This window comes from Chinchilla lanigera, unplaced genomic scaffold (genome assembly GCF_000276665.1).
Source record: "Chinchilla lanigera isolate Chin_1 unplaced genomic scaffold, ChiLan1.0 scaffold00069, whole genome shotgun sequence".
Taxonomy (NCBI): Eukaryota; Metazoa; Chordata; class Mammalia; order Rodentia; family Chinchillidae; genus Chinchilla; species Chinchilla lanigera.
In genome coordinates, this window is record NW_004955470.1 from 8,096,566 (window position 1) to 8,117,205 (window position 20,640).

The following is a 20,640-nucleotide window of genomic DNA, read 5'->3' on the forward strand; positions in this document are numbered from 1 at the left end:
TTAGCATAAATACCTTTGGAAAGCATTCAAGATCCATATTATAGTAGCATGGATCTCTTAATTCCAGACATCTTCAGAAAAAAGTAAAACCAAACAAACAACATTAGTATTATCTTTTATTTTCTTTTGTATAAAATTTGCCTAAAATGCAGTTTAAGACTATAAAAAACAGGAGGGAATTTGAATTGATAAACCTTAGCCTGTGGTCATGTAAATCATTCATGACATTATTTGCATGCATTCCTGAAAGTATTTGGATGTTTAATTAAATAGACCCAAAAGCTCACATATAATAAAAGGCACCAGACTGTCACCTTGCCTTGACCAAAATAGTAGCCACTGGCCACATGTAGCTTTTGAACACAGAGAATTTGGCTGGTACAACTAAGTTGTGTTCTAAGAGTAAAATAGACACATGATTTTTTAAGACTTAGTAAGAAAAAAGGGTTTTAAAAATATCTCATTAGTAATTTGTATATTCATTAGGTATTGATACTTAGCTATTGTGGGTTAAAAAATATAGTATAAAAATTAACTCACCCATCTCTCCTTATGTTGTAGCCAGAGTGACTAGGAAAGTGGAAATTATATACAGCACACCATTCCAATTCTGTTTTTGTAGGACAGCATTGTACTACAGAGCTTGCCATCAGCTTTTGATATTTGGAGATTTGAAACGTTTTATTTCCCCTGATAAAGTAAAAGAAAAAATAGGAGTTAAACACAGGAAAAAAAGAAGTGCTTTCCTTCCACGCTTTTTAAAGCGAAGAGCAATTCTTTGGGAAGGGGGACGGTTGTACAGGAAATAAGGGAGGAGAGCCTGAGAGAAGGTGCAGGCTTCTTCTCAGTTAAGATGTCAAGGTAAAGCCATCGGGAGAGAAGGAAGTGTAACCTAGGACAATACTCACGGTTTTTGCGGTGCTGAGAAGGGGACCCAGGGCTTCACAGATGCTGGGCAATCGCTCTGCCATGGAGCCCATCCCCAGCCCCTTGGAGGTTTCAGAGAAGCATTTGCAAACTGGGCCGAGGAGCAGAACTCTCCCTGGGGTTCGGACACCTGCAGGAGTGAGCAAAGTCCTTTTAAGGCCCACCAGGCTGGGATACTTTATACTTCTTACAAACTGAAGTTGCAAACCTCAGCAGTATTCCATACTCAAAATAATGTCTTTTCTTTCCTCATCTTAGATGTCAGCCCTAAAAAGCATCACTTTCATTTGTATTTACCCTACAGGGTGTAGAAAAAGATCAATAGAACCTAGCTATTAAGATCTCTGGGTCTTTTTCTCAGTAGTCTCAAAAGATTTTTGAATTTTGATGGAGACAGAAAAACAGAACCAAAAGAATCTCCAAGTAGTCACACATTCCATTGTTAAAGATTCGCAGGGGCAGATTTAAAGCCACTCAGTTTCCCCCCATCACTGAACTTCTTTCTGATTCTCTTCTTGTGCTTATCAAGTAGATTTTCTTAGTGGAGTAATAATTCTGGTGTAAGCAACGCACAGACAGAAGATAAACTCGCTAGAATACACGATAGGATACATGATCAATCCAACAAAGCTGCGTCTGGCCAATGATAGTCAGTGCATTACGTTTGTATGATGACAGTGGGTGGAAGGAGAGGGAGCCGTGTTGTTTTCTTGTCGTTAGGACTGTTCTTCTTTACCCTACCTGGCTGAGTAGAGCTGAGGAGAGGAGTGGGTGTCCCTCACACAGAGAAATTTTGTATTTGTTGCTAAACTTAAATGACAGACAACTTTAACAATTTGTCCCTATGTGAAGAACTGATGCTCAGACTGACCGTACAGTTCAGTGGTAGAGTGCTTGCCTAGCGTAGGTTCAGTCTCCAGCACTGCAAGAACTAATTCTCCAAGATCTATTTGAAGAAAGGAGATTTTCACATATCTAGACAATGCTGCTGCTACTGGGTTGGGGTCTTGACCAGGTTCTTGATGTTCTAAACGAAGAAGTGAGCTAGGCAACGTAGAGAAGCTGCAGGTCCAATGATTTATATAAGAGGAAAAACAAGATCCACTCCAGAGCAAAGAGTGCAGGGCCCTGATCGGGGTTGATGTTAAGGGTTCTGGGCCTAGGGTTTGTGGAGGGATTGAGGGTGTGGTCTGAGACTCCTGCCAAGGAGTCCCCGGGAAAGTGGTGGAGGTTTTGAGCTGTTATGGCGCTTAGAAGAACTGTCATGGTGGCCAAAGCCCATGGGCATGGTAAATCTGCATAGTCAGTGACATGGTAATTAAGGTTGGGGTCACCAAGGGTTGCAGATGACCACTGAGCGTATTCCCAAGATTTACTAAGTATCACCTAAGTTACTGGTTACTTTTTCCCTTTGTATTTTGTTCTGGGCCTCCTGGTCTGGGCTAATGTTTAACTTACCAGGTGGTCAGGCCCAGGAAGCTACTCTAAGGTGGGCTTCCCTGCTTTGCCTGGCCTTTCCCTCCTCTGCTCTGGCCTCCCCTCCGCATTTGCTTTTGGGATAGTTTCTTGAGTACTGTTCGTTGTGCTCATGTGAAAATGATGCTATCCCTACTAGCTGATTTTTTAAGAACATTGTAGAAAATAATATTACTTTCTAATAATGTGCGGGCCAAAATAAAAAATGACAATGAATTGGAAAGGAAAAGAATTTTGTTGATGCTGATAAAAATCCAGTTGTTAAAGAAATTTTTTTCTAGTGATAATGAAAAGAAGCACACAGTTAACACCCAGCCAGTACCTAGAACCTCTCTCTCTCTCTCTCTCTCTCTCTCTCTCTGTCTCTCTCTCTCTCTCTCTGTCTCTTTCTGTCTCTGTACTGGGAATGGAACCCAGGGCCTTCACACTGAGCTGCATCCCCAGCACTTTTATTTTTATTTTTCATTTTGAGAGGCTCTCACTAAGTTGCCAGGTTGCCCATGCTGGTCTTGAACGTGTGATCCTCCTGCCTCAGCCTCCCACAGTGCTGGGGTCACAGGTGTACACCACCAGGCTTGCTTGAAATAAATTTTCCAGCCCTTTTATGAGGAGAGTAGAAGAGCAAGGGTCTCAGCTTGCAGTCAAGGCTTTTCTTAAGGTGATGGGCCAGGCCCTAAGGAGAACCTTAGAGTGGCCTGACTCAGCCACAGTTTCCCTCCCAGTAGCCTCTGTGGGAGAAGAAGCTGGCCCATGGGAGCCTGGAGATTGTGGCATTGGTCCCCAGCCGGGAGAAGGTGAGCTGCTCCTCTGGGTGCTGCTGCACTGTCACCTTCCCTCTGTCCGACGTGGGGCATGGCTCATCCTGTATCCCCCGGGGACCTGGCCAAGACTGAGAGGCTGATCTCCCGCAGGCACCCTCACAGCTAATCCCTGCTATTTGTGGAACCTGAGTCACCAGGGTCCCTGAAGCCAGAGCCCAGCTCCACAGCAGAGGGGGCTGTGTTCACAGTGGACTGGATCAAACCAGACTAAGCCAGGCAAGGGACCCGGTTAGATCAGGTGTGGTGGTGCACCTGTATACCCAGTGCCCAGGAGGCTGAGGCAGGAAGACCACCATGAGTTTGAAGCCAGCCTGAACTGCATAGCAAGATCCTGTCTCAAACAAACAAGAAAAGTACATGTTTCTTGTAGATAGGTCACATTTTCTTTATCCATTCATCTGCTGCTGGGCATCTAGGCTGTTTCCACAGCTGTTGTAATTGGGCCACTGTAAGCATGAGTGTGATTGTGTCAGTGCAGTATGGTGTCTATAATTCTTTCAGGAATATATGCAGGAAAGGTGCACACCCAGTATATATCCAGAATATGCCCAGGAGCAGTGCAGCTTGGTCAAGTGGAATTTCACTTTGTAGTTTTTAGGCAATACTGACTTCCACAGTGGCTGGAGTAGTTTACGTTTCCACTAACAATACGAGTGCCCCTTTTCTTCAGCATATTAGCCAGAACTTAATGTATTTTTGTATTCTTTTTAAAATTTTGTTAGCACATGTTTGCAGTACCCAGTGATCACATTCATTGTGTGGAGCTGGTACTTAGACATAACACAGCTTAAGTCTTTCTATGTCACCTCCCTTTCTCTCCCCTCCCTCCAGCTCTGGGTCCTCTTCCCATTTGCAAAAGATCCATCCCCATTTCCCATTATCTATCTTTCACTTTGCTCTTTAATTTATTCATACTCTGAGTTTCTCATATGGGAGAAACCATGTGGTAATTAAACAGTGTGCCTGGATGATTTCCCTTAACATCAAGGCATTTTTGATGACAGCCATTTTGATTGGGGTGAGCTGGGGCTTCAAAATAGTTTTGATTGGCCATTTGTCTTTGTTACTTTTCTCTCGTTTTTGAGACAAAATACCCAACACCCAAAATTAAGGGAGGAAAGTTTTATTTAACTTAAAGTTTATGGAGGTTTCAGTCCATACTTGGCTGGCTCCAAGACAGGGTGGCACACAGCAGAGGGCAACAGTTCATGGCAGTGGAAAGCAGCAAAAGCAGCAAGAGCAAAAAAAGGAGGAGCAGCAAGAGCAAGGCTCCTTCTCTCCCTTATATTGTATGCAGGCTCCCTGTCCCAGGGCAGGTGTAGCACTCACACCCATAATCCCAGCACTGGACTATGAATCAATCATAAACTCTAGAAGCCCATCCCATGACTGTAAGAGGTTTTGAGGGGACATCTGGACACAAACCATAACACCACTTGTACTTTTTCTTTTTAGAAGTATCTGTTCTGTTCATTTGTCCATGTTTTCATTGGGTTATTTCTTTTATGGTGTTTAATTTTTTGTGTCCTTCATCCAAGATACCAAACCTCTATTAGAAGAGAAAGACTTTTTCCTGTCTGTAGGTCGTCTCTTCACTCCATTGTTTCCTTTGCCATGCAAAAGCTATTTAATTTGACGTCGTCCCATTTGTTGATTCTTGACATGTTCCCCTGTGCTACTGGAGTCCTATTCAGGAAGTCTTTGTTCAGCCCCGAGGAAGAAGGAAATTATGCCATCTTCAGGAAAATAGATCATGTGAAGTGAAATAAGCTAGGCTCAGAAAGTAAAATGCCACATAGTTTCTCCTATATGAGAATAATAAATGGTAGAGAAAAGGAGAGATGACAGGAAACTGGAAGGTAGACTTCTGAGGAGAGGGAAAGGGACTGGGGAGGGGGTTGGGGAAAGGAAGAGAAGGGTAACGCCCTTGAGAATAAACAAGATATATTAAATGCATGTACTTGTCTCCCAAAATGAACCTCACCATTCTGCATTACTACATACTTTAACAAGAAAGAATGAAAAAAAGAAAGAAAGAAAGCAAGAAGGAAAGAAAGAAAGAAGGAAAGAAAGATTCTATGTGAGGACAGGTGTATATTTGGTCTCAGGGTGATGGGACCTGGGTGTCCGATGTCCACTGAACCATTGCTCTTTGTCACTAATCTTACCTTGTTCAATGGTTTCCTTGTTTCAATGTAGCCATCTCCAAAGCATGAATCAGGGTTACAGACAAATGGCACAACATATATCCCTAGCCGCATCATTGGAGAATAGGAGCTCTCTTTTGCTAGCTCTTTGTTGGAAAAATGGCTAAGGAAGAATTATGACTGACCCAGGGCTTTGGAGAACTGTGATTGGATCAGACTGTGTCATGCGACCTGCTCTGAGACCTGAGAAGACCACCATGAAGTCTGGGCTGACTAAAGTTACCAAGAAAGGCTCAGCCTTGCATGGTGAAAGGTGGAAGGTGGGAGTGAGGGATGAAGAGAAGTGCATTCTGGGAAGGGGAGACAGCTAGTAGAAGGCTCCAAGGTGAAGGGCTCTGGTGAATCCAGAAACTGAGCTCCAGGTGGGAGCTCCAGGTGGAGAATGGCGGCCTCGGCCAATTCTGTTGCAGGCAAAGGTGAAACACAACGGCAGTATACTTCCCTTCTATGATCCGGGGTCATGAGGACAGTGTGATCACACACAGCTGATGACATGTTCCTGGCACTGTGGGGTGTCTGCCCTGAGCTGCCTGTTTCCTCTGGGGCTGAGGGGTCGCTACTGGGGAGGTGACAGTGGCAGGGGAGGTGCAGGTATCCAGAGGAGAGAGCAGCTGGCGAAGGGTAGTGAGAACTACAGCCGTTCCCCAGCCCCGTGTGATCCCTATGTTCACCCACCAACAAAATGTTTAAGGAAGTGACCCACGTTTAGCTCTTCTCCTCCTTTCCTCCCCTCTAGTCCTCTCTGCTTTCCCCAAATGGTGATGTATTCAGGAATCATCTGACAAGTCTGCTGTGAGGCAGAATCCCAGGTCACAGTCAGAGATGCTGATTCTCTCGAGGTCGCAGATGGGCTACAGGTGTGTGTGTTTCCCAGGGCTTGCATGGTCCACAGGCCGCACTGCTCTGTGTACACACTAGGAGCTGTCAGAGCTTCCAGAAAACAGTGACACACGCTGAGGTCCCAAGGCCTCAGGAGGAACATTGTCTTAGTTACATTTATCTCGTTGCCGAGACAAAATACCCAACACCTAAAATTAAGGAAGCAAAGGTTTATTTAGCTCATTTTTGTGGATGTTTCAGTCTGTAATCAGCTGGCTCCAAGGCAGGGTGGCATGGTGAGGGGCAACCGTTCCGGGCAGCAGAAGACAGCAAAAGCAGCAAGAGCAGCAGGGAGAACAAGCCTCTTTCCCTCCCTTGTATTGTAAGCAGACCACTCCCCATCCCCCATGGGTGGAGCACTCCTGCTATCTAGGTGCCATCTTGCACAGGCTCAGGATGTTTACAAAGTGAAGACCCTGGCCCCCCCTCCCCCACTGAGTGGCAAGTTAACACAATGAACAACATCCTAGAGTGATAAGAGCATGTCCTCCATCCCAGGATGTGGAATGTGAGTTACTTAATTAAGCTTCTAGACTTCTCAAGTTGACACAGTGTATCAACCATTACAAACACTGAGAGTACTCTGTGTGTAGCAGGCCCCTGGCCTGGCAGATTCTCGTACCCAGCTCCACCTGTGGCTCACCTCCAGCACCTACAGGAACTCTCCCTCTGGAAAAGGTTAATCCATTGTCATGATCTCAGCCCCATCTTCCTGCCATTCCCAGCATTCCCCAGCTGGATTCAGGATGCTCCAGGGTGCCCTGGCACCTCATGCTTCACTGCACTTCTGCTGTTGACTGCGATCCTTTGTGTGTCCTCTCTGTGAGCAGCCACACTCTCTTGGTGCCTGTGCTGGTAGTGTCAACACTGGTTGAACTACCTTGAAAGTACTTATGAGGGAGAAAAAAATGACATGGAGAATCCACACAATGAATGCAGCTACATGAATGCGCCAGTATTTAGCGATTTTAATGGACTTATTTCATCTTGGATATTTTAAGAATGATTGTTCCAGCTCTCCGCTTGGGTCTTCCTTTGGAAAACAAATGTCGGTGGCATTTTCTCATATGTCAAACTCACTTTCTCTTGGTGGTCAGATTTCCTGGAAGAGGTGATTCACTATATAGTGAATCCATGCCTTGGAATAATTAACTTAGCTCACATGAGTGAGTGCTTTATTCTGAGAACTTGCAGTGGACCCTGAGTCACTGTGACTTTCACTAACACAGGGAAAGCTTTCTAACCAGATGTCTTCTCTGCTAGGGGTTGGCAATGAGTTTGCCTCATATGAGTATTCACATTTACAAAGTCTTGACTGAGACTGTGTTACCTGGGCTACATCTTCCTGTAATTTTATCCATGTTCTTTAAAGACTGTGTAAGATAGCTCAGGGGAGCAAATGAATTTTGCAACCTGCTATCAGTCCAGCTCCCTCTAAGCAGTCCAGGTCCCATGAAGGGTCTCCTGATGTGGGAATAGAATTAGAGAATAGACCACTCTTCAAAAAGATTCTTTAAAAAGCATCTGTATTTGTAAACTAAAATAATAGGCACAGGCTTTCTGCTGTGTAAGCACAGACCATGTAGATGAGGCATGATCAAAACACATGATGAATGCTTAAGAAATTTAAAGCTTTATCACAGTGAAAGATACATTGCCCCTCACTTTGAGCACACTTCATCCCACCTTTCTTACCACTGCCTAACGCAGTTCTGGATGTCTATTTCCGTAAGTCTTTTGTGGCTACCTCCATGTCTTGAATCCATCTGTAACATTGGTGACAATTTCTCTCAAATGAAAACACCTTATTCATCTCATCCACCTCATTCACCAGACTGAACACCTTGTAACTTCTGGCTCTTCCCTAAAGTCAAAATGACCCTGAAAGCTAAGTGTTTTGAGTCAATTCGGGACAGCCAAGCAGCCAGGATAGTGCAACTAAAGATCCTTGGGAAAGAGGACCCTAGAACCAATTCAGAAAGTGGCAAGAAGGATTGGGCAGCTGCGTTTGCAGAGAGGGTAAATAACCCGAGGGGGATTATGGTAATGTGTCTTTTACTGCAGTATTTTAAAAAATTGAAGCCTTTACTGTATTTTATCACTCCTCGTATGTATGTACTTACCATGTATTTATATACGCTGTATGAATACTCTTCACAAGCAGAGATCAGCCTGCACCATCTACCTTCAGCAATGACGTCTGCTCCCTGCAATTCTGGAAACCATGATTATCCAGATGAAGCACTCTGGGCCTTCATCATCTAGACATAGCTGACGTCAAGTGAACTTGAGCATGATCCCACCACAGGCAGAGACCCGTGCTGAGCAGAGATGGGGGCTGGCTCCTGGCCTCTCCAAGCCCACGTTCTGATAGGAGGAACATGAGGACCCGTGGCAGGCAGCATCACTGGGGGCCTTGGTGGAGTCACTAGAGAAAAGGGCATTTGTGGAAATTCCTATTCAGAAAGATCACTGCCTGACAGGTCCTGTGAATAGAAAGTCTGCTTTTCCCGTGAAGACTCTGGCGAGGTAATATTAGCTGGCCTAATTTTACCCGTGCTGTATTTTGAGTGATATAAGGATAAGAAAACCTCAATTGCTGGTGAATGCAAAAACCACTAATTACAGTGATTTTACTTCTCCGTCTCTAAATTGGTGATAATCACTGCGCAGTTATGTTAAAGCGAGGCAAGATAATGACTAAGTAGAATGTACCAGTGAATTCTGTACTGCTGACCTCCGTGTGCTCCTATAGAAGGGAAGCCAACACCTGTCAAAACATGGACTTTGGGGATGGTCTGTGGGCCAGGTGCTGCAGCAGGCTTTGAAAATAAAATGAAGCATCATGGGAAACAAATGACCTCCATCCTCCTGGCTGGGCCCCCTCTAGCTCTATCCTCTGTACGTCCTTCAGTTTTCTCTTTCTAAAATACAAATGTGCTTCTACCCACCACCATCCCTGTCAACAATCCATGCGGTTGCCGATCGAAATGCATTAATGATGCACCAGACCCTGCCCAAAGTGTGGAAGATGCTTCTTCTTCCTAACAGAATTTCCAGTGGGGTTTTAGTGGAGACAGCAGAAGAGAGATTAGAGATAATTATATACTCAAGGGTAGAGGTTAATTGTATAATCATGGATGTAATATCTCTTTTTTCTTCTCCAGCTTGTAGAATACAGTTTGAGCATTAGGTGTACCAGGGTCATTCTCCTACCTCAGGTTCTTTCACTGTCTTCTCTCAGCGTGGTCACTCTCACTCCTCCAGCTAGGAGAGCTCCCTGCAGGTCCCCGCACGTGCCAACCTCTCTCCTCCTGGGCTCGATCCACACCTGCCTCTTTCCCTTGATTACAGTCAGGCTTCTGTACCTGCTGAGTCCACATCCACAGCTTCAATCAATACAGGCCAACAACTTTCTGAAAGAGAACTGCGTCTGCTCTGAACATGCACAGACTTTTTAATCCATATTATTATTTCCCAAGCAACATGGTATAACAACTATTTACATATAATTGATTGTATTGGGTACTGTAGGTCTTCCAAGCTGGTTTAAAGTCCATGGAAGGTTGTGTGTAGGTTCTATGTAAATGCTGTGCCATTTTATGACAGGAATTAGAGCATCCTTGGATGTGAGCACCTACAGGGGCTCCTAGGACCAGGTCCCTGGGATACTGACTGTATTTCCCACTTCTGTTTCCTGCTTGGAGAGCTCACACTTACTGATGGAGACTTTGGACGGATGTCCTCTCTTTTGCAGTATAAGGACCAGGCTCCTTCCCTGCGCCTCCAAAGCATCCTTCCCATTGCCCTGTCCTCCACATGCCGTGCACGGCAGTGCTGTCTCCAGGACTGTTTCTCCTCTGAGGCTGCAAACTGCCCAAGGTTAGAATCTGTGTCTTCCTTACTTTCATCTTCCTAGACCCCAGCTCAGAATTTGGTCAGAAATTTGGTCAGATGTTCAGAAAAGGATGGTTGATATTAAATTGCTTACACAATTGTCTTAACTAATGTAGAGATTAGGAAAGGGAGACACAAGTAGAGGAAGGGTGATTTAATGACAGGAAATAAAAGGGCAGGAATACAGGGAACATAAAGGACAATAGTTTTATTCGGAAGGATGTGGTAGAATTTTCTGAAATAGAAAAAGTCTGAGTAGGCCATTATCTTGGCATGGACAGTGCATTCTGATGTTGCAGAACAAGGAGAAGAAGCCATGTTTGAGTGAGGAGGGATGAAAAAGCCCCTCTCCGTCGGCAGCATGTGGTGCTCCTGTAGGGGGCTCTGACCTGAAACCTTGCCCCAGGATACTCCTGACCACTTCCTCCAGATCCACCAATGCCCTGGGAGAGTCGGGCCCTGGCCCACACCATGTGCCAGCTCCAGAAGTATCTTGTGATTCGTCTAGAAGGGAAGCAGAATGAAAATTAACGCTCATGCTGAAGACTTTCAGCTCTTGAAGATGATGCCCCAGAGGGGCAGGGAAGGTTTCTGCTCCCCTGTGTTCCTGAGTGAGGTGTGGACGACACCTTCCCCACTCAGAGAGCCTAACTTGCTCGCTTGTCATTTTGAGTCCTTATGTTGTTGTTGAAGGGAGGGCTTTGACTTCACAGGCACAAAAACAGCAGACTCCACCAGGCCCTGGCTTGGCATCAGTTCCAGAGCCAGAGCGGGACCTGCTGAACGCTGTCCCCAGCTTCTCACATGCATCGGGCAACCAGGTGCGCCCACGCTTCCTGCACAGGGCAGGCCTGGCTGGTCCTCCCTGGTGGGCAATGCTGGTAGGAAGCTGCCCTAGGTGACAGGAGGTTGTCTGGCATTCCACTAACCATGCAAAAATGCAAAACCTGTGGACATTCATGTAAAAGTCTTTCATCTATATTCCCACACCAAGTCTGAGTTCCTCGTTATTTCTGAATAGAGATGTCTGTTTACCTGCTCACGGGGTGAACTGAAGGTCACCTTTTTGCCTGATTGGTTTACATTTTTATCCAGTGAATGTGATATCAGGGAGCAATGTTTAGTCCATTCACAAAAGCGCTATTCTACAGCCCTGTGAAAATCATTTTTCAATTATGAACAAACAAAAATCTACATCAAACAACAAAGAGAGGGGTGGGGCTCGCATGCAGAACCGAAATGTTTCAACTCTGCAGCCAATGTGGTTTTATTTTTAAAAACAAAATGACTGGAAAAACCGGGGTGACAGGCACCTTGGTATTCTTTATCCTCTATGTTTGTCATAAGCTTAAATACTTCATAGTAAATCTTGCGTGAAGCATCTTTTGCACAGAATTAGAGAATTTCCAGAATGGCACTGTAAGTTACATTTGTTACAAATATTCTGTTTCCGGCATTTAAGGAAAGCTCACTGCTTGTGTTGCAGTGTATATGTCTTTCCTTTACAAAACATGTTACCATTCAGATTCTCAATCAGTTTAATCTGCTTTTGCCCTTATGACTCTGTGTTGGGAAAATCTTACTTTCTAAAAGTCTGGTTACATTAAAATTAAGCCAAAATGAAAGATGAAGATTTTCAGAAGCATAGTGAACTAGTGGCCCCCAAAGATGTCTATGTCCTAATCCCGGGAATTTACTAGTCTTTTATTTGAGGGGCAAAAGGGACTATGCGGATGAGACTAGGTCAAGATCTTGAGATGGACAGTGGGGACTGGATTACCCCGGCAGGCTCAGTGAAATCGCGAACCTCCCCGGAAGAGGGAGGAAGGAGGGTCGGAGGTGGGAGGGTGTGAAGAGGGAAGGACTGTGGCGGGGGGCCAGCACCCTGCACCACCTGGATCAGCTGTGCAATCTGAGTAACTGGTGGGCGCCCGCCCTGGTTCTGTTGTTTATGGAAGTGGGAGTGATGATGCCGGAACTTACCTCACACATCTCGCATGAGGCTGGAGTGACACAGTCTCTGCCAGGTGCTGTCACCGGACCCCGCAGGCTTTGCGCTTTGTTTGTAGCACATTTAAGAAGGCCGCTTTTTGTTGGGGAAATCATATCAGTTATGTGGGCTTTGCCCATACACATCTAAAAGAAAGACCCGTGTGTTCTGGAGAGACCCTATGGCTCCGCATGTGGCCCTTGCCTGGGTGGAATCTGTTTGTTTGAACGTGAGGCACGGAAATCAGCATGCGAGTTTTCTGTGTGAGGTGCAGCTCTGCTCCTTGCAGTGAAACGTGACTGTGATGACCGTTCGGTCTTAACTCAGGGGACTAAAGGTCTCCAGCTTTCCATCTGACCTGTGCTCCCAAGAGGAGGATTTGCTATGGTGACAGCAGAAATCTCAGGGGAGGGGGACCCCCCGGTGAGGCTAGGCCAGGGACAACATGCAAGGTCACTGTGGCTCCCTCCGATTTTTGGCTGCTTGTCTTGGAGTAAAAGGTAGGGCAGCTTGCCTTAATTCCAGCCTCCCATTCCCTTCTGCGCCACCTCTGCTCACAGAATGCCTTGGGTCCTTTACAGTAACTAGGCTCTTCAGCCGGCTCCAAGCACATTTCCCTCTGGGATGGGATTAGGGCTGGTCGGACATTGTGGACCTTGTGCGTGGTAAGGCAAGAGGACAAGGGAGAGCCAGGGCACATCTGGCAAATTGCACACAGCCTAGGTCTGTGGCCGGACCAGGCCAGGATGGGGGCTGGGGGACAGCGAGTCTTCTGTCCCTGAGGGAAGTGTGCATCCACCTTAGGCACCTTAGTCCACCTTAGGGCTCCGCCTCTCTCCAGGTTGCGAGGGTTCCTCATCAAAACAGATGCGGTGCACAGGTTCCAGGACGCTGCGGCCCCATCCTTGCAGAAATAAACACAGAGGGAAACAGCAGAGCAGCTTCTCTCTGTTAGGAATGCTAGGCGCTTACAGTACATTTTGAATTTCGCAGAAGTAGATCGATAAATAGAAAGGAAAAGGACTAGGGCATTGGGATTTAAAAATAAAACAGCAGTGAGTGGGTCCAGGAGATGTTCCGGGATCTGGAGACCTGAAGAGACGGAACCCATAGTTACGTGGATGCCGGTGGGGGGAGGGAAGCCCAGGGTGGCCCCTGTTCCAGATTTAGGGTTTTAAGCAACAGTTTAGGATTTTAGATAATAGTATATATGTAAGAGAGGGAATTGGTTCTACAGGAAGATAAGAAGTTTCAAATTTGCCTTTGGGCCTGTATAACTGGAGGTGCAGAGGCAGGGGGATGGTGCTGATGCCAGAAGACACACAGATGTGTGGCTCTGGGGTGTGGGCAGAGGGCACGGAGGGTTGGAAGGAGCCCAGGAGCTGATGCAGCCCTCCAGAGACAGCACGGACCCCAAGGTTTGCATTCAACTTGCACCACACACAAAGGCCAGTGAGCAATGTGTGGTCCCTCTGGACGGTTTGGAGATCACCTCACCTCAGAGCCGGATGTTGTGTTCCGGGTGGGATCTTGGTGTCTCCATAGAATCTGTGTCTTCCCTTCAGGATCACCGCGTGTGCAATGACCATGAACAAGTACGTGGAAGAAAACGTGTCCCAGAAGTCCTACACGACCATCAAGTACTTCATGAAGATGCTGAGCAGCGTCAGCGAGACCCTCATCTTCATCTTCATGGGCGTGTCCACCATTGGGAAGAACCACGAGTGGAACTGGGCCTTCGTCTGCTTCACGCTGGCCTTCTGCCTCATCTGGCGGGCGCTGGGTAAGGGGCAGCACGCTCCGTCACCGTCAGCCACGTGGACACGACGAGGGTCTCTCTTCTTGTCCTCTCCTCTATTTCTTCTTCCTCATACCCTTCTTACTCTTCCTGTGCCTCCTCCTGCCTCCTTGTTCTCCTTCTTCCCCTCCCTCCTCTCCTTCCTCTACCTTTTCTTCTCTTCTTCCTCTCTCTCCTCTCTTTTCCTTTCACATCTGCTTCCTGTACCTTCCCCTTCCTCCTCCTCCTTCTCTTTTTGTTCTTTATCTGCGTCTTCCTTTTCCTTCTTCCTCCACAGCTGCCTTTTCCTGTTTTACTCATCTCCTTTCTTTTCCTCCTTTTCCTTTCTTTTCCTCTTCCTTCTTTCTTCTCCTCTTTTTTTCTTGCTTCCTTCTCTGCTTTCTCCTCTTCTTCCTTCTCTTCCTCTTCTTCCTCACCTCTTTTCTCCTCCTCTTCTCCTTCTGCCTCTTCTCCCTCTCCCTTCTCCCACTTCCTCAGTATTCTTTCCAAGAAGTCCCTCTGGCTTCTCTGTCTCCACACTTTCCCCTGTCATTCTGGAACAATGACAGCAGAGACCTGGCGATTACTAATACTACTGGACCCCAGGCCTTGGGACTGCCCTTACATATCTGGCCCCATCCAAGGAGTACAGAAAACGGGTGGAACTGTGGCACAGCCTGGCCTCACAGTCTGTTTCCTTCTGGGTTTGTCTTTCTGCCCAGGTGTCTTTGTCCTGACCCAGGTCATCAATTGGTTCCGAACCATCCCACTGACCTTCAAGGACCAGTTCATCATTGCCTATGGAGGCCTGCGAGGGGCCATCTGCTTCGCACTGGTGTTCCTGCTCCCTGCCGCCGTGTTCCCCCGGAAGAAGCTGTTCATCACTGCCGCCATCGTGGTCATATTTTTCACTGTCTTTATCCTGGTGAGTGGCGTCCTTTCTCCCTGAAGGTCCCTCCCTGAACCAGGGGACAAGAGATCTCTCTACTAACATACGGATTCTGTAGACAGTGTACAAGGTGGCAAAGGCACGTGGAGGACTCAGGAGCTGTGTTATTAGGGAAAACGATACTTCCTGTCTGGGTTCACATCGCTAGTTTATCCAGGGAGCTATGAGGGTCCAGTTTGGTCACCCGACCTCCAAAGAAGGACTGCTATTTATGGAAGCACAGCTGAGTGAGCTCAGCTTACTCCTGGAAACTCTCGGGCTGTGCTTGCTAATCCTGCCTAGTGCGTCGTTCTCTGACCCAGTAAGCGAGCTCATTATGGGCTGCTTGAGCTCTGTCACCCTGCTGCAGCCCTGTGCAATGAGCTGACTGCCTGAGACAGAGGACTGGGTGAACTTGTCTTAATAATGGGGTGCAGTATATGAATTTTGAGACCATAATGTTAGGTGAGATAAATCAGACACAGAAGCTTAAATATCTCATGAATTCTTATATGAGAAACCCAAAGTATAAATCAATTAAAGAGCAAAATAAAAGATAGAAAAGCAGATGGATCTTTTGCAGAAGGGAAGGACCCAGAGATGAGAGAAGGGGAGGGAAGGAAGGGGAAGAAGAAGTGAGAAGATTGAAGGAGTGTGATGCACATTCACTGACTCTTCACGAGGAAAGTGATCATCTTCTACTGCAAACGTGAATTCATAAAAGTAAAACTTTAAACAATAAGTGAATAAAAGATAATAATAGTAATAATACCGGGATGCAGCAAGCATGGTGGGCCTGGGTCGAGGGCCTCACTGGAAGTTCTTCCCGACTGCCCTCGCTCTCCGACCTTCCGTCCTGCGGCTACACACACAGTGAACATTTACTATCTCTGGCTCTGGGCCCTACAGGGCTCTGCAGATCTCAGACCCCAACCTGAGAGAGACAAGGTGGTCCTTGTGCCCCAGAACCTGTGTTTCTGGCAGGGATGGGCAGAGGGAGGTGCAGGCTGTAGACAAGGAGCCTAGCAGGTGAGGAAATGAGGGAGTGTGCATAAGGTGATGGATCCAGTGTACAGAGGAACCTTGGGGGACCCACAGGGCGGCAAGGGACAGCCCCAACCTGACTTTCACGGAAAGGAATGGAGAAGCGTGGGATTTGAGCAGAGGCTTCTTGAAGTCCTGCCGGGAACCCTGCCAGACAGCAGGTTGCAGAGCACTGCAAGCTCTGAGGACCAGGGTGCAGGGCTGGGGTTGGGGCCGCAGCACAAGGAGGTGAGGGAAGCTTGGAGGTGGGTTGTGAAGCTCCTGTAAGCTGACCTCTTGGGCTTCCCTCCAAGGGAAGCACATGCTTGTGAGAGGCTTTGGGCTGACTGCGGGGTGCAGTGGGGTGACTTGTGCACACAGATTCCCCCAGCTCTGTGCCAGGAGGCAAGGGCAGAGACTTTTTGGGGGAAGGCTGCTGTTGTTACCAGGCTGTCCTGTGGTGGGAAAGAGGTGTAGACAGATGAGACCCTGGGATTCACACTTAAGGTGGAGCTGCAGATTTCATAGTGGCCAGGAGGGGAAGGGGTGTGATGTGCCCAGGATTTGTCCTGCAGACCCTGCAGGGGAGCGTGCCCCAAAGGGACAGGCAGGAGGCAGGTAGCTGGGTCACTGGGATCCCCTGGAGATGAAGACCTTGGCAATGAGTCACCCTCTTTGCGGCTCACACCTTGGAGTAAGTTGGGAAGTGGATGATTTTGTCTTAAGCATCTTTCTGTCCCTGCACCCTGGGGCCAGATATGGCTGGGCCACGCCTGGCAGGGTGGGATGGTTCCCTCCTCCTCTTCCTCCTCCTCCTCCTGAGCCACTGCCCTGCCCTGGCGGGCTGCTGCAGCCAGGGGCTGTGTCCCCCGGAGGCGACTGGGTCAGCCAGGTGTCTCCACAAGGCTGCTCCAATGCCTACCCCGTAAAACCCGGCCTCCTGCTCCAAGTACCATGCATGCACCCACTGAGGCATTGCACAAAGTGACTCCAGAGAAAGAAGTCATTCAGGCTGGGCACAGGACACGAGCTCAGAGGGTTTAGACATTGTGTTCACCAGGCATAAAGTTCTACCTCTGTGATGACAGCAAGCATTGTATGGGAAAAATGGGCAGTACTGCAAAAATGTACAATGTTATTTATGGGAGGTGGGTGTAGGCAATTAATGTAGGGTGTGTGTAGATAATTAGTGTAGGGTGTGTGTAGGTAATTAATGTAGGGTTTCACTGTTACACGCATAGTTTTGGCAGTTTGGGACTGAGACCCAGCCTAGAACTCTAAGGAAAATACCGATCACCTGTATTAAATTCCTGTATGCTCCCTTTGAAGGACACCATGTATATCAATGTACAGTTTTAGTGTGACAGAGAAACCTGCACTGTCTTTGCTAACTAACCTAACAGAGGTGAGATGTCTGTGTCTATCTCATTGCTGATTAGTAACAAATTGCTTATAGAGCCTTGTAGACCAGTGCTCTTGAGGGCGAAGGACCAGTCAGACATTGCTCTCTGTGACTTAGTCTAAACCATCACATTCTGTATGCTAAGATGTTTATTCACGACACTCAAAGCAAATAGCAGAGTTTCTGGTGTCAAGGAGAGAATGTACGGGACACACAGGTCATGATAACCAAGGTCTTTCTGTGGAGGTGATGGTTAATCTGAGATGGGAGGCCATGGAGTCAGCTAGGATCTGGGTAGGGAGCATTCCAGGCAGAAGGAGGTGCTGACTCACAGGCACTCACAGAACGGAAGTCAGGCCTCCAGGGGCAGGGAAAAGAGTGGGAAGATGAAAGAAGGACAGGACAGAGCTTGGAGCCCAGGCAGTGTTGCTGTGACTGAAAGTGAGGCAAGCTGGGGGCCTATTTTAAGCCGCTGCCAATCACTACATCAGTACTGAAGGAGCTGAGGGCTGAAAGAAGCCTGGAGGGAAATACTGACTGGCTGCAAACTTGGCAAGAATAACTAATTATAAATCCACATATAAGAGCCCGCCTTCTGGATAAGCATTATGTATTCTTTTCCAAAACAGCTTGCATGCTGACTTCTTATTTAGCTTTAAAATAGATTTCCTGTCCCTTGTTTTAGTGTATACTAGAGGATAAGCTCTTCCTGCCCGGCATGGCTGAGTCAGTCCTGTCCTCACAAACAGAATTTCAGGAGCTGCGTGGTTCGTAACTGGGCATCAGAATCAGTCCTGAGGACTTAGATACCGCCTGCGTCATGTTGCGGGTTTTTGCAGCGCGGCGTCACGCCATCAGAGTGTTGCTCAGGGAATACTGAAGAAGTTAGCAATCTTGAGTCCTGGGCCGTTTGAGCTCCTGTTCCTGCTAGTAAGATTGGTCATATTATTTATATAAAATGTAAGTTATTTCTCATGTTTTAAAATTACACTCACAGGGGCTGGGGATTTAGCTCAGCGGCAAAAGCACTTGCCTGGCAAGCGCAAGGTCGTGAGTTCGGTTCCCGGTACCGGAGAAAAAACCAAAAAAAAACCAAAAAAAAAAAAAAAAATTACACTTACAAGCAGGGAGGGCAGGTGCAGAATTAAAGCACACTTTAGAACAAGGCCAGTCTGATCTGATACTCCGTTCTGCTTCTTGTAAACTCCATGGACCTCGGTTTACTTAACTGGAAATCTTGACGATAGTTATTGCTCCCTCTCAGCCCGTGCCCAGAATGTGCATGTCAAGTAGGATACTTGACACAGGTGTCTTCTTTTTCTTTCTTTCTTTTTTATGTTTTTGAGATAGTGTTGTACTATGTAGCCCACACTGGCCTTGAACTTGTGATTCTCCTGCTTCATCCTCCTGAGTACTGGGATTACAGGCGTGCACCACCATACCCAACTGATAGGGAATTTTAACCTTGAGATTTGCTATGCTTTAATATACAACATTGAGTATATTAATGACAAAAGAAAGAAGAAGTTAACTTCTTTCAGTATTCTTTTCTTTGGAGGGGAAAATAGAGTACGGTAATGATTTAGTTAATCCTTCTAATCATATAGCAGATCCCCAGAATTCTGTAAGTCCACTCAGTAGTTATCTAGAAGTAAACACACTAAGTGCAAAGTGACAGCTGTTCAGCTGGAATTTCAGGGTCCCAGCATTTTTTGGCCACCCTTACAGATCCCCTGGGCTAATTTAGTGTAAATCCTCATGCAGGACAATGGCACCTGCGGGCTGGCAAGACAGAAAGTGGGCTGGAGACACAAGTCTCCTGGGTCAGAGACACGAGACTTTGTCACTCACCATAAAAGCAGGAGGCAGGACCTTGTGCTGACTCATATCCACTTTCCACAGCCCCTGGTCTCATGGAGGTGACATTCAGGCCCATGGAGGATGTGTGTCTGCACATGGCATGGGCTGCCTTAAAATGTAGACCCTGAGCTTTGAGCTTAGTGATGTGGCATGCTCTCAGGAGACCAATGTGGCTTCATGTCTCCAGTTACTCGCTGCTTGTAACCCCGAGAAATGACCCAGGCAAAAAGTTGTTCTTGGTACCCACTGCAAGAACATGCGGGGCCTCTCAGGGTCATGGTGTCCCAACAGTTAACTAAACTTTGCCAGGTTTGGCTTCTCAAACTGAAGAGAGGGTGCTCACTAATGTCTGAAACGGTGAGGAATTCCTATAGAAATGAGCAAATCAATGAGGCTTTTCAAAGACGGGGAATAATTTAGGACAGTAGATGTTTCCCAGTGTTCTGACTGAGGAATCTTGTGGGAGAAGATGACATTGACTGTTGGACAGGACAGGACAGGACAGCACTGGGCTGAAGGGCAGGAGACTGAGTGTTCAGTCTTAGACACACGCACAGTACACATTCACCTGTTTGATGTCCTGGTGGAGTGGCCAGTCAAACGTATGTGGGAGTCAGGAAGCTACGGGAGGATCCGAGAGGGAGACGTCAATTTGAGACTCAGTGTAGAGTAGCTTCTGCAGTGAGTCTGGAGGAAATTATTCAAAGAATTGGTGGAAAAGGAGAGAAGAAAAGAAGGCATCTAAGACCGAACCCTGAAATGCACCGATATTTGATAGCTGGGAATTGAGACCATGTTGAGCCAGGCGTGGTCATGCACACCTGTAATCCCAGCTCTCTGGGAGGTTGAGGCAGGAGGATTCCATGTTCCAGCTCAGCCTGGGCAACCTAGTTATTTAATGGAAGCCTGTCTCATAAATAAATGACTAGAAAAATGACTAAGTAAATGCGTAAAACTATTTTTGTTTTTGAACTTATTTATTTCATCAGCACATGTTTGCAGTGTATCACATTCATATTCCTTTTACATTCCTCAATTCCTTTTGCTTCATTCCCTTCCCCTTCCCTGGCGAGGACGTAGCTCAGAGGAGAAAGCCTAGGTTCAGTTCCTAGCATTTGTAACAACAGTTGAAGACCTCAGTGAGAGACAGATCAGGTGACGAAAGGAAAGAAAGGACATCAGGTGAAGGACCCAGAAGCCAAGTGAAGAACACGCTCAGGAAGGAGAAGGCTCTGGAATCTCCGGCAGAGCTGCTGCAGGCAGAGGGGGTGAGTGGAGGACAGACCGCTTGATCAGTGGGTACAGATGGAGCACTTCCGGTTGGAGAGCCAGGATGGAGCCCCATTGGCTGCTGTGAGGGAAGAGTCAGAGAGAAACTGTTTAGGTCAGGCAGAGGCAGGGAATGTGGGCAGGAGTCCATCTGCCACGGGGTGGAGCCAGGGCAGCCCCTTGA

General features: G+C 47.1%; 1 protein-coding gene across 1 annotated transcript in view; it reads left to right on the top strand.

Annotated features, from left to right (window-relative positions):
• Positions 1-20,640, top strand: part of Slc9a2 (solute carrier family 9, subfamily A (NHE2, cation proton antiporter 2), member 2) — a 53,636-nt gene that overhangs the window by 12,829 nt on the left and 20,167 nt on the right. The window contains exons 3-4 of the mRNA XM_005400774.2: positions 13,763-13,980; positions 14,697-14,899. Of these exons, the coding sequence (XP_005400831.1) occupies positions 13,763-13,980; positions 14,697-14,899 (421 nt within the window). The remainder of the gene's footprint in view (positions 1-13,762; positions 13,981-14,696; positions 14,900-20,640) is intronic.